This window comes from Hesperophylax consimilis, chromosome 1 (assembly GCF_061612785.1).
Source record: "Hesperophylax consimilis isolate HC1 chromosome 1, BYU_Hcon_1.0, whole genome shotgun sequence".
In the NCBI taxonomy this organism is placed as follows: Eukaryota; Metazoa; Arthropoda; class Insecta; order Trichoptera; family Limnephilidae; genus Hesperophylax; species Hesperophylax consimilis.
In genome coordinates this window covers 31,390,876-31,404,200 of record NC_142836.1, presented here as the reverse complement: position 1 = coordinate 31,404,200, position 13,325 = coordinate 31,390,876, and the positions used below count along the sequence as shown (strand labels likewise).

At 38.2% G+C, this 13,325-nt stretch overlaps 1 protein-coding gene across 2 annotated transcripts in view; it reads left to right on the top strand.

The window, feature by feature from the left end:
• LOC149426638 (uncharacterized) overlaps positions 1 to 13,128 on the top strand; it is a 77,099-nt gene extending 63,971 nt beyond the window's left edge. Inside the window, exons 5-13 of one of the 2 annotated variants that reach the window (XM_089637780.1) lie at positions 147 to 315; positions 7,021 to 7,135; positions 8,209 to 8,325; positions 8,632 to 8,984; positions 9,066 to 9,183; positions 9,269 to 9,389; positions 9,543 to 9,722; positions 9,848 to 9,935; positions 10,460 to 13,128. In XM_089637780.1, coding sequence (XP_089493906.1) covers positions 147 to 315; positions 7,021 to 7,135; positions 8,209 to 8,325; positions 8,632 to 8,984; positions 9,066 to 9,183; positions 9,269 to 9,389; positions 9,543 to 9,722; positions 9,848 to 9,935; positions 10,460 to 12,256 — 3,058 coding nt within the window. In that variant the 3' untranslated portion in view covers positions 12,257 to 13,128. Of the gene's footprint in view, positions 1 to 146; positions 316 to 1,078; positions 1,097 to 7,020; positions 7,136 to 8,208; positions 8,326 to 8,631; positions 8,985 to 9,065; positions 9,184 to 9,268; positions 9,390 to 9,542; positions 9,723 to 9,847; positions 9,936 to 10,459 lie in introns of those variants that run through there. The other variant, XM_089637787.1, reaches the window with a different exon arrangement.
• The last annotated feature ends 197 nt before the right edge of the window (positions 13,129 to 13,325 follow it).

Below are 13,325 nucleotides of genomic sequence, written 5' to 3'. Positions count from 1 at the left end.
GGTATTCAAGTACATACTTACAAATATCATGTTTTCAGAGGAAATTTTGGTTTTGACTTAAAATAGCAATAGAAACATAATCTAATTGTAGACAGTAGGCTTTAAAGATATTAAGATGACTGTTAATTGTTTTTTTCCATGGTTAGGGGCGACATCCCTCTGCTGGATGTGCCGTTCGGCAACCTGACGGCCGCCTGGCGCTGGGCAGACCGCGCCTTCAACACCTCCAGCCCCACCAAGGTCATCGTGCACGGCTTCGGATCCAACTGCGACCACGTCTGGGTCTACGAGATGAGGTCCGCGCTCATGGCCGTGGTAATTACCTTCCCACTCATCTCTACCTTCACTTTTCTCCTCACACCATTAACCACACAACTTCAACACCTTCCGCCTCACAAGGTCACATCGTGTAGGGATTCGGATCCAACTGCGACCACATCTGTGTCTATGAGATAAGGTCCGCGCTCATGGCCGTGGTAATTACCTTCCCACTCATCTCTACCTTCACGTTTCTCCTCACACCATTAACGACACAACTTCAACACCTTCAGCCTCACAAGGTCATCGTGCACGGCTTCGGATCCAACTGCGACCACGTCTGGGTCTACGAAATGAGGTCCGCGCTCATGGCCGTGGTAATTACCTTCCCACTCATCTCTACCTTCACTTTTCTCCTCACACCATTAACCACACAACTTCAACACCTTCCGCCTCACAAGGTCACATCGTGTAGGGATTCGGATCCAACTGCGACCACATCTGTGTCTATGAGATAAGGTCCGCACTCATGGTCGTGGTAATCACCTCCCCATTGATCTCTACCTTCACCTTTCTTCTCACACCATTAACCACACACTTTCAACCCCACAAGGTCATCGTGCACGGCTTCGGATCCAAGTGCGACCATATCTGGGTCTACGAGGTAAGGTCCGCGCTCATGGTCGTGGTAATCACCTCCCCATTAATCTCTACCTTCACCTTTCTCTTCACGCCACTAACCACACACCTTCAGCCCCACAAGGTCATCGTGCTCGGCTTCGGCTCCAACTGCAATCACGTGAGGGTCTAGGAGATGAGGTCCGCGCTCATGGCCGTGGCAATTACCTGCCCACTCACCTTTCTCCGCACACCACCAAACACACTGCTACACAAATAATACTAAAATAACTACTGATTCATTTTACTTTCACACTGTTAAAAAACATCCTGCATAGATCCAACACGAATTTAAAGAAAGTGTTTTCAATTAGTTATTTTATTTTCTTTGTTATTGTCCATGCCTCAGAGGTAAACTTATATCCATATTATACGTATTTTAATTTTTTTGTGTTTTCCGAATCGGAAGGTTAAGTCATAGAACAAAGAACTTTGCGTAATATAAATTCGATTTAAAGTTATACCCCATAAAAAAACTGTGCTCGTGTGTCCCTGAGCCAAACGGCGCCTGGCGCGAATAAAATTTTGGCGCCCCTTGTCAAAAACAGTAGACGCCTATCACTGTAATCAATAACATTCGGATGATTTGTATTTTTGTGTAGCGCCGTTTTTATGAAAAATAATCACAACGGGGATTGTTAGTGTTATCTCTATAAAGGTGCTGCCACACGCAAAGCTCACATCAACAGATAATATAAAGCACAATAGCGCTCGCCATACAATCCCATACAGACCCGACACACGTAAAAAGATAACGCGCTATAAGTGTGGTTCTGAACTTCGCTAACCGAATTTATTTTACGTAACCGCTCCCGACGCGATATTTGAAAAGTTATGCGTCCCCCTCTCCGCCGTAAAAAGGAGAGGGGGTCATTTTAATTGCGGAGCTACCGACTAAGTTCCGTGTTCCCTTTGACAGCCATGACATAAGCAGCCTAATAATGCTTTTCTTATTTATTATGTTAGCTCATATCGTCATGTGTGCTAGTAAATTTAGAAACATAAAAAAAACTTTATTTGGCAAACATACTTAACATATATTTAAAATATAAATATAATCAATATTTGAATTTGAAGTAAACAAATTTTCGCCCTTTCAAAATTAATCATATTTTTAACTCAGTATGTTTATATGGTAATATCATTCGGTTTTTTGATAAAGTTGGACGGCCTGATACCTACATAGAGAAGCTTCTAGTTTGTTCGTTTGTTGATTGTTTTCCTGGTAAATCTGGTTTGCTCTCGTCAGCTCTCGTGCTCTCTTCTCGTTCCTTGCCCTGGTGTTGGTCCTTGCCGCCTTTGCCTTCGACATTTTTGGAAATCGACTTGAGCTTATTTTACAATAATTTATTATAAATATGTCGCTTTCGTCGATCGGCGTGCGAACTGCGAATTTCCTGATTCGACGGAGAGGTTATGTCAGGTTATGTGAAAATGCGCTATTTACGCGCAGATTGTTTAAAATCTAAAAAGTTTATAAATAGCATTTATAATTATATAGTTGGCGGCATCATCATCTGAGGATGAGCTGTCCAACAGATCCAGCAATAGGCGACAAGTATCATCCATTTCGAAAACGTGCTCAAGCTGTCAGTAAGTAAAGTTGTCACTTTGACAGATGAAATTATGTTCCTCGGCCGCTCTCGAATTCAACTGACCCCCTCTCCTACCATAGGAAGAAATATTTGATAGCGTCGTGTGTCGGTAGAAAAGATGATGCGCTGTACATTAACTTTTGATGTGAGCTTTGCGTCTGGCAGCAGCTTTAGACTACTCCAATTGCGCCCGCATAGGGCCAGCCCTGCGTGAATACCTACCTATTGTTGTTTTTTTGAAGTGAAACTTCTTTACGCGCGTTATGCAATTTCGAGGACCGGAGTAAAACCAACTCATGACCGTCATCAAAAATCGTGATCATTTCGCTATAGGAGCCTAGCCAATATTATATACCTACTTTCGGTCGCTCTCCAAACTCAGCTTCGCGGTCTAGAGGCAAAGCGCCCGATTGTCGTCGTGAAGAACCGAGGTTCGATCCCCGCTTTAACTATTTTTTTTTTTTTTGTGATTTTTTTAATAATAATTTTTTTTAAAGTGATAAAATGCTCTCGTGCTGCGACTTTTAGATATTTTGACTATATGATATTTTGTTCGAATACGTAATAACCGCGGTCTAGAGGCAGAGCGTTCGACACTCGTTATGCAGGACCCGGGTTCGAATCCCATATTTTTATAACTTTTAATTTTTTTTATCAACGATTTGTAATAATGTAGTAAAAAATTACACAAATTTGTTAATTTACCTTTACATTAATTTACGGTACCTATATGATATTTTGGTCGAAATATAGCTTACAAATCGAGCCGGTAGAGTCGCTCGGTATTTTGATTAATTATTTTTATTTTGAATCATTAAAATTACTAATCAAGGCCGATAACGCCGCGTCGCGCGAAATATCTCTCCTCGCGGTCTAGAGGCAGAGCGTTCGACACTCGTTATGCAGGACCCGGGTTCGAATCCCATATTTTTATAACTTTTAATTTTTTTTTATCACATGCTACTTATAAATATGTCAATAGACAGAAAAAAAGAGAGAATGAAATGAAAAGAGAGAGAGAAGAATACTAAAAGTTTCACTTCTGTCGTGCGTAGGCTTGCCACACACTGTATTTTTTTAATGTATTATTATTTTTTTTTAGTTTAACCCATAAAGCCTCTGACCATTTCGCAATGTCGCAATCTCTTAGGAGAACAATCAGCATAAAGATTCCACGGAAAATATGTTCGCATTGCATTTGATTCAGATAAATGCACTGCTTTTGAACTATTTAAAATTAAAATACTGTTCTTGAAAGCAGATGAAAGACTCAGATTACAGTATTACAAATCTACAGTTAAAATTTTAACCCAAACAAAGATGAAGTTATAAAGTGGCTTGCCGATATACCGATGGTTTTTATCGTGTAAACTGTATTTACTTTTTAATAGTAAATTCAGTTTACACGATAAAAAAAAATATTAGAAAAGGTGTTTTAAAAGTTATTGTCAGTTCACTTTTATTCGTTTAAAATAAAAATAAATGTTAAAAAATTTGCAAATTTGGCAAATATTTGTCAATGCTAAATATTGTTCCATAGAATTATTTAAAAATTTCGGAAGCGTTATGGTATTTCTTAATGCAAACTAAAAGCGCGGTGTGCTCTCTTTCTAACACTATTTAAATCGTATTTCTCACCACAATACAAAATGAGATAACATAACTTTCACGAGACCGTGTCAGGCTGAAACATATAAATCTACCAAAACGACTACGGTTGTTCGTTGTCTGTGAAGAATATCTAAAAAAATTGCCAATTTCAGTGTATTTTTTTAGTTACGTTTTGAACTAAAAAAATTAGACGGCCGGCATAGTCCAGTGGTAACGCATTGGACTGCCATTCCGAAGGTCGCGGGTTCGAACCCGGCGTGCGCAAATAAATTTTATTTGATTAATTTGTGTTATTTCACAATTAATTAATTAAAATAATATATAGTATATTTGCGGCACGTTCCAGAGTGGAAGATACTACCAGTATCGCCCTGGTGTAAGACCACCATTCAGAATTGAAACGTTGCTCCAAATGGCTTTAGCCGTGTTTAGTGACTAGATCTGAATAGCCAGGTACTTCCCCACCTTCCTCTTTCCCTTCCCCACTTACCTTCAGCCTCACAACATCCCCCAATTGGGGATGCCATAGTCTCACTGGCTCCAGACGGGAGCAGTTGGGACTGTTGTGAGGTATTCACTATAAAAAAATTAAAAAAATCTTTAAATATTATAAATTTGATGTGGGTAAAACCCCTCGAAACCCGTGTTTAAAAAGATAACTCGATGTTATTTACGTCTTTTGACGAGTCACATATGATATAAAAACATGACAATGAATTTTTTTTTAAATTAATAAAAGAAAATTACAGTTAAAAGTCATGTTGAAAATTTCGTTCCACGGTGTTTATAGTAACTATTTTTAACTGGTGACCATGATCTCTGTAGCTTTGAAATATCCATATTTTTAAATATAAGGATGGGTTCACAGAATTTGAACAATTCATCAAATTTCAATGTTCGTTTTCGGGTTCTGTGAAAGTCCTATTCAAGTTCTGTTATTATATCATTATAGGCTAGTTTGTATGACAGAAATGAAATAATAACAGAACTTGGAAAAATCTTCGACATAATATTTGAAAATGAATGTTGAAATTTGAAGTACAGCGCCCTTGAGGTGATTTTGCACAAAAACGGCGCTATAGAAATCATCACAATATTATTATTATTGTTAGAATTCTCCGAAACAACCCGTCCTAAGTGTTGAAATTTTACACAAAGCCTCAAAGCATCGAAAGTGAAGCTAGTATTTATATACATAATTGATAATTGAAAATCTTCTCTGTGAGCAATTTGTATGTTAATTACGTACAACAGTTATTATGGAGATAATAGCCCACAACCACAATGCTAAATAATATTATTATGAGTTATTAAAATACAGTAGGTAGTTAGGTAGACTCTCAATTTATCGGGACAGATGGCGAAAAAAAATCAGTTAACCAAAACACATAGAATGCTCCGTAATGCCCTTTGAGACGTAGCGATTTTAGTTGATCAACTCTCCGTTGAATGACACCTGAAAGCTAATCGACAAGTGTGAACACCCTTTCAACAAAGTTTTTAGTTGAGTGACTAAAATTGAAAGCTCGTCTTTTGCTGTTGAAGTGGGGGTCATCGTTTGAGTTTTACACCGAATCGACATGTGTGAACCCATGTTTCAACTAGCTTGCAATTTTTAGTCCCTTGCGTCCTTTAGCGAAAGGAGACGTTTCTATTTAGGACCATGGCATTTTCGTGAAAAAATATCCGTAGTGGTCGGATGACATAATATTCAGGTTTATTGATCTCTACCAAAGCGATGCTTGTCTTTGGGATCAAAAACAAGAAATATTAAAAAAGACTCTACATCCCTTGCAATATTAGTGTGTGAAATATTGTTCCCATGCGGGAAGTAAGAAGAGGGGTGTGGCAGCTGTTGACGTTGCCCGAATCCTTCCGACCGCGAACAAACTCAACGAACGAGTCGAAGGTGACCAGCGGCCGCCCAAATACTCCACGAGTTTTAACATTAAAAATTCAATTTACACAACTACTGGTTATGGTAAAACCCTACTTACCGATGAAAGGTTATACCAGCATGTTGGCATTTCAAAGTTATCGCCGGATACCTGCGCCCAACGAGCGCTTATAGCCGACTGAGCCTGTGATATCTCACACCGGACGATTCGAACGCCAAAACTGACTATCTATATACCTCATTGCTACGCAAGAGTCGGTTTAGTCCTCTAGGCGTGTCAAAAGATGTTTCACATGAAAAAGGGTTTTTGAAACGTCCTGGTTCTCAAGACACAAGTTCAAAGGAAAAAGATGTTCAGAAATGACCGGTCAGTGGTTGAGTGGGCATAGCGCTTGAGTCTCACCCGAGCGTCGCGTGTTCGATTCCTCGGCTGGCTAAGTCCTCCATCACAACACAAGCAACATTTTCGGCTTTCTGTGGTGGTAGTAGGAGATTTTCAAACATTGTTGGATTATTCGTAACCCGGGAATGTTTGTCTTTCTTTAAAAAAAAAAATATATATATATATATATATATACATAAGTGGGACTTCCTGAAATGATATTTATGATTCTATATAACCGTCTAGGGAAAATATTTTTTTTGACGCTTATCTGCAATTATCTAATTATTAGAATTTTTTTGATATTTCGATGTTGATGAACATTTCAAAATATCCATTTATTAGAATACAGATGTTAAATTTTAAAAATATTTTGTGGTAAAAACATGCACCTCTAGCAAATTACAAAAATTAATTGAGTTATGCCATTTTTCCGGTCAAATTCGAGTCAGTCATAACATCACATTTGAATCTACTATAATTTGCTATAACATCGGTGTGACCATATTAATGAACAATTTGAGTTCCATTTTATTAGAGTCCAGACTGACAGACTGTATATAGTATTTCCAATATTAAAGGTTTTTTCATCATTGCAGGAGGAGTGCAATGTGATCTGCGTGGACTGGGAAGCCGGAGCCATAGTACCTAACTATGTGAGAGCAGCAGCAAACACGCGGCTCGTGGGGAAGCAGCTGGCCATGCTACTGGAAGGTTGGTTGCTTTCACTGATAGATAATACATATAAACAAGGGAGATGGGCTAAGAGCCATTATTAGTTTGTGTCCACACACACAGAAAAGTGTCACCAACATTGTTCACCCACACTAATGCAAATGGCATGTAAGCACAGCGGTGCTCTGCCTTAGATTCTACATTTTTTCTTTGTGTACATCAAACGCATGACTTACATAGATTCTGCCGCTTTAATAATCTGTCAGCATGTTTCCATGCCATATCTCTTTGTTTATATATGGTCTTTCTAATACTTAAATTAATTTGTCTTTCATATTAACTCCACACAGTAGTCCTGCACCATGATTGGGGTTTGCTGTGTGTAGGGTCCTATTAAGGAAAGGAAAGAGTGAACCTTAGGCTTGAAGAGTGACTGATTAATTTTGTACGAAGGAAGAAACATTGAAGCCGGTAAGCCATCCACAGTCGGGCTACTAAACGCAATAATGGGTCGTAAAAGCGACCTGTTCCCCGTGTGGCAAATGTCAACTGCATACAAATATCTGGCATGCATTTGACGTCCCTCCCGGCTGTACACAGATGCTGAAGGGATCAATGACAGCAGTCCTTTGAAACACCTTCCATTAAAAATGAGTAGAATAAGCTCAATATTCCCAACTGACAATTAATTGTTAGACTAAACACTGTATTCTCTCCGTAAAGATAAGGATTGACCATTCCTGCAGCTTCAAGATTGCGATTTTAACAGGATTGACAGTTGTAAACTATTACAGTACAGTTACGGCTTCTGAGAGGCTGACTTAACTCTGGCTTTGATTGAGGCCCTATGCCTGAGCTGGTATATTGCGCATACATTCAACTCAGCGACCTCTGAACTTACTTCATACAAAGATATAAGTTAAGACTTGTTAATACTTAACAAGTCTTTCGACCTCACAGCTGGCAATCATTACGCTTACTTATATAATAATAATTTTGCAGTAGAAACTAATTACTAAATGAAGACATGATGACGTAGTACGCCATTAGCAAATTGGGTAACTTAATTGCATTATCTCCAACTTATTGTGTTTTCATTTGAATGTTTGCAGGTTTGGCAGACCACATAAACCTGAGTTTTGACAAAGTGCACCTGATTGGCTTTAGCCTCGGGGCGCATGTAGCTGGCTTCGCCGGATCGCAACTCAAAAATATTTCACGAATAACAGGTAATTTTATCAATACACATGGAATATTGACCATCACCATCCAAGACTTATTTAAAATGGTAATCAGCTGCTCACTTTAATGCAGGAAAAAGTTTAAAGTGATGCTTTATGAAGCACCGAAAATACTTATATACATATAACCCAAAGGTTGGGTATTCGAAACCTGACATGACTTTCAAAACAAAAGAGCCCAAAAGGTAAATTGCTTCTATTTAGGAGGTAAAACAGTTCATCCACAGTTTGGGAAATACACATACTTTATAGAAAGTGTATTTAGGGATCACTAAAATGAAATTGTACATTCAGGTCTCGATCCCGCCGGTCCACTATTTGAAGCCCAAGACCCCCGAGCCAGGTTGGACAGCAATGATGCCATGTTTGTTGATGTGATCCACTCCAACGGGGAGAACCTGATCCTGGGTGGGCTGGGCTCCTGGCAGCCCATGGGCCACGTGGATTTCTACCCCAACGGCGGGCGCATGCAGACGGGCTGCTCCAACCTCTTCGTCGGAGCTGTGAGCGACATCATCTGGTCTTCAGCTAATGAAGGACGATCCCTTTGCAACCACAGAAGAGCATACAAATTCTTTACTGATTCAGTTTCACCTAAATGTCACTTCCCAAGTTTTCCCTGTGAAACTTATGAGGATTTCTTAGCAGTGAGTACACTAGAAATATCCACTATTCTGCAGCAGTAACAATAACAGATATTTTCATTTAGTGCTTCTGTACTTTCAAAGGGTCGGTGCTTTGGGTGCGATGGTGGGAGAAGGTGTGGAAACATGGGCTACTACGCGGACAGAGCCAACGGAAGAGGACAAATGTATTTACTAACAAGAGAGGAGGAACCCTTCTGCGGTAACTTTAAACTTAACATAGATAAATCTAAATGGTATAATAATAAAGGAATCTTACATTACATTGACTTTGTTTTTATTTTCAGCTCACCAGTATTACGTTCGCGTGGAGAGTTCAAAAAGCAATCAAACGGTTGTGAGTTATGGAAGGATACTCCTCACTCTGGTAGGAGATTCTGCACTGAATGAAACCTTTCCACTGACAAGGTACATCACCTAAAATATTATTGGGGGTAACATGTTACCATTTGGGTTGTGGTACAACACCGTAAACATAAGAATTTGTGATGTATTGGACATGTATGTGACATAAAAGGTCATACAAGAAATAAATACTAATCAATCTATACATTATTCCAGGAAAGATGATGCAGAGTTGACCCGTGGTGGGATATTGTCCCGAATGCTAGTTCCCCATCCGGCCCTGGGCATCCCGGTGAAGGTGCAACTACAGTACCAAGCTTACTCTGGGTGGATCAGTTCAGGCCTTAACCGATGGACAATCGATAAGGTCCTTTTGAGTGATAGCTTTGGGAAATCGTAAGTTGGTCAGATATTGAATGCCCTTGAATTAATCAACAATATACATAATTATTATTTCTAGCGATACATAAAAATGGCTGTCCTCTAAATTAAAATTAATTTTTTATTTATTTATTTTACAGATCTTCAATTTGCAAAAGAGGCTTGATTCTTAATTCAGGTGCTCCTGTTACACTGCGACTTTATCCAGGAGATTGTAACCATCCAAAGGTACGTTGAATAATTTATTTACTACAATTATTGAACAAAAAAATTTAAAAAAAAAATTATTATGACCACATTTCTGTCTCTAAATAATTCATGTTATTTTGAACTCTATAATAGAAAAGGTCGGCCAATAATGAAAAAGTAAAAGCAAGTGAGGGAGTACTACCTTCATTGGCCAAGATCATTTTCGGGTAATGTCGTTGCAAGTAAGAGAAGAGGTAAATTCTTCCGCAGAAAAGGCTCACGTTTGTTTAATGCACTGCAATTTGTGTGTTTTGGCTTTTTTCAAATACTCACCGGTTTCACATTTATGTTTTCATGCTTATAAAAGAATATGGTATACCATTGTACTACTCACAATACAAATAAATTGATTAACTATTGTCATATTCTAATTCAAAATGTAGCAGCGATCCACCGCTACAATATTTCACCTGGTTATGTGTTGCATTAGTGTGCCCTGGAAAAGGTGTCTACGAATTTTAATTCAAATTAAGTAAACTTTTAACATGTCCTTTTCATTTTAGACGGCAGATGATCAAAATGAAAATGCACCAAGTGAATTAGACAGCTCTGAAAAAAATGTAGACGAATCAAACACACTGATTCAGCCGTTCATACCAACACAAGTGGTACAAATTGGAGATGAAATCATTCAATCAACGGACTCCAGTTCCGTAAGTCCCACAAAAGAGAAGCTCATCAAAAGGGAAGATGTTTCGGGAGCAAACCTGAAGGGCAAATTGAACAACATTCTCAGCAAAGATAAGACAGGACCTGAAAGCGAGGGAGGAAGAACAAGAGTGATACCCATGGGAAACCACTTTAGAATAGAGGCAGAGAATAAAACATCAGACCCATTACTATCATTGTTGGATGCAGCCGATATTCTAAATTTACCCTGGCAGCCCCTTCTAGCCAATTCCCTGGACAACTCCCCAAATGAGAGAGAAAGTGGTAGAGCATTCGGAAGTATCAACAAAAAGTACAACGGTTTTACATTCTTTGAGAGTAAACGTACAAATCCAGTAAGCCATACAGAAATAGTAGAACCCATCCTTAAGGTACCTTCAGGTAAAAATGCAAGGTCGCATGATAGTAACAAAGTCAAGAAAGAAATTACTGAACCAATTCTTGGATCAACTACATCAAGACCAAAACAGACCACAACTGGATCAAGTTTCAAAACAACTAACGCAAGAACCAACCGAGCACAAAAACCTTATGAATTCTCTTCGCCGGGAGAAACCAAACTTGACAGAATCGATAATACTGAAAACAAAACAGTCTGGACTCCATCACACAATCTCATACCTCCAGAAACTGAAGATGCTAACATTTGGGAACAGATACTAAAAATCAACAATAGCAGTCTGGCTTCTGGAAATCAATCAAAGCGTGTTAATGACACTCAAGATATACAAACAACGCTTGGAGATGAAACCTTCAGTCTGTTTCAGTGGCAAAGCAGAGAAAAGAAAGAAATTGCGCAAAGTAAGAACACTGATAGCTTTACAGTGCAGTTTTTACCAAGTCGACTCGTTTCATTTTTAGAAAAGGCTGAAAAGTATGCAAGAAATACTCTGTTACCTCTAGTGTCAGCTTATACTCCGAGGTTCTTGTTTTTTGGAAAGAATTTGGAACCAACTGATGTGGCAATTAAGGAAACACCAAAGTATGTTCCTCTGGAAGAAAGTGACACAGATTCAGATAACATGCCGGTCTTGGAACAAACACAACAGCAGAAAATAGATCTCATTCACAACATGGGGCCACCTGACACTGCCGTCAGCGATTCCTCTAACTCTGGCCAAGTGGAGGTCCGCCCCACACAAGGGACGAACTCCGAATCTACAACACAAAGTGTCCCTTCTTTCAATTCAAATGATGAATCGGAAACTTCACAAAGTAACCCAATAAAGATAGTGAAAGCCCCTACGATAACAACAACTACGCTTCCTCCCAAAACGATGCAATCTCGGGACAATTCTTCTGAAAAAATTATAATAGTTTATCCAAGCAACACCAGAGATGACAGGAAAATACAGTCTCAAACCTTTCCAGAGATAATGCAGTTTGAATCACTGTACCAACAGTCAGTGAACTCACAGCAAGGCGCCAGAAGTGCTAAGAATGATCTGGATGTATCTCCATCCCAACATTACGAGGAAAAGGCCGACGATGACTATGTTCGTATTGACCTCCCTACATATGAACCACCTGCAGCCACTTCCCCTTACTCCTACAAGAAGCCCAACTCAAAGACTCGAACCCCCAACTTTATTCCTGTGTCCTATCCATCAGACGTAAGATCAAATGCTTAAATTTTTTCAAATAAACTAATGTTAAACAAAAATATGGAACTGTTGGTAAAAATAGCAAATTCATATTTCTGCAGTTATTGTAATATGTACACACTTTGCTAATGTACATTACTGCTGGCGAGAATATGATGATTTACTATATCAAAACATTTCAATTCCATTGTTATTGTTTTCTTGTACGTACAAGTCTGCTTAAAATAAATTATTGTACCTCTAACTCTTTCCTGTTCATGACATTAACTTTGTAAATATGTAGTCTGATTTAGCAAGTTTTTGTCAGTTTAAATGCAATTACTTTATTTAACTTTATTATGTATTATAATTACGATGAATATTTATTTTTAATGTAAGTGAAACTGACGAGTATTAAAACAATTATTATTATGATACATATGAATTATATTTGCACCAATTTGTTAACGGATTGTGCTGGTGGCAATTGTTTTCCAACAAAAGGTTTGCTTATTTTAATTTGAATATGGCAAGATTTATTAAGCTAAAGTCAGTGGTGTAGCGATTGACTCCCGGGTAAGCTTGTCCATAGTGAACAGAACGATGTGTCTGGAATGCATCCATCATACTTTACGTGGGCTTTTGAATGAAGTCCCGAAACCCGATCGCTACTCCATTGGAAAAATTATTTATTAATTAATATTATGTGTGGGTTTTGATGTTCTATAACGCACCTATTTCAGAGAAAAACACTAATTTTGTTGGAATTGTGCTTTGTGAAATGTAAAAAAAATGTGATTTTAAGGGAACATTCTGTTTTGGTTATCGAGTTTATGTTTTACATTATGAAAATTGTTTATAAGTATTGTTATGTTGTTGTATTGTATTTATAAATAAAATAATTATGTTGTCGATTTTGTCAAAATGATATAATAAAAAAATATTGTTAATGGTTGTTAATTATTTGCTGTTCTAATTTTTCACCGATTTAATGATTAATTAGAAAATGGCTACGTTTTATTTGAGGCAGTTTTTGAGAGAAATCTGCTGTCAAAAATTTCAATTTTTCTTTTAACGGTGTTGTACGATTCATAATATTTATTAGTTGTTTGAGGAA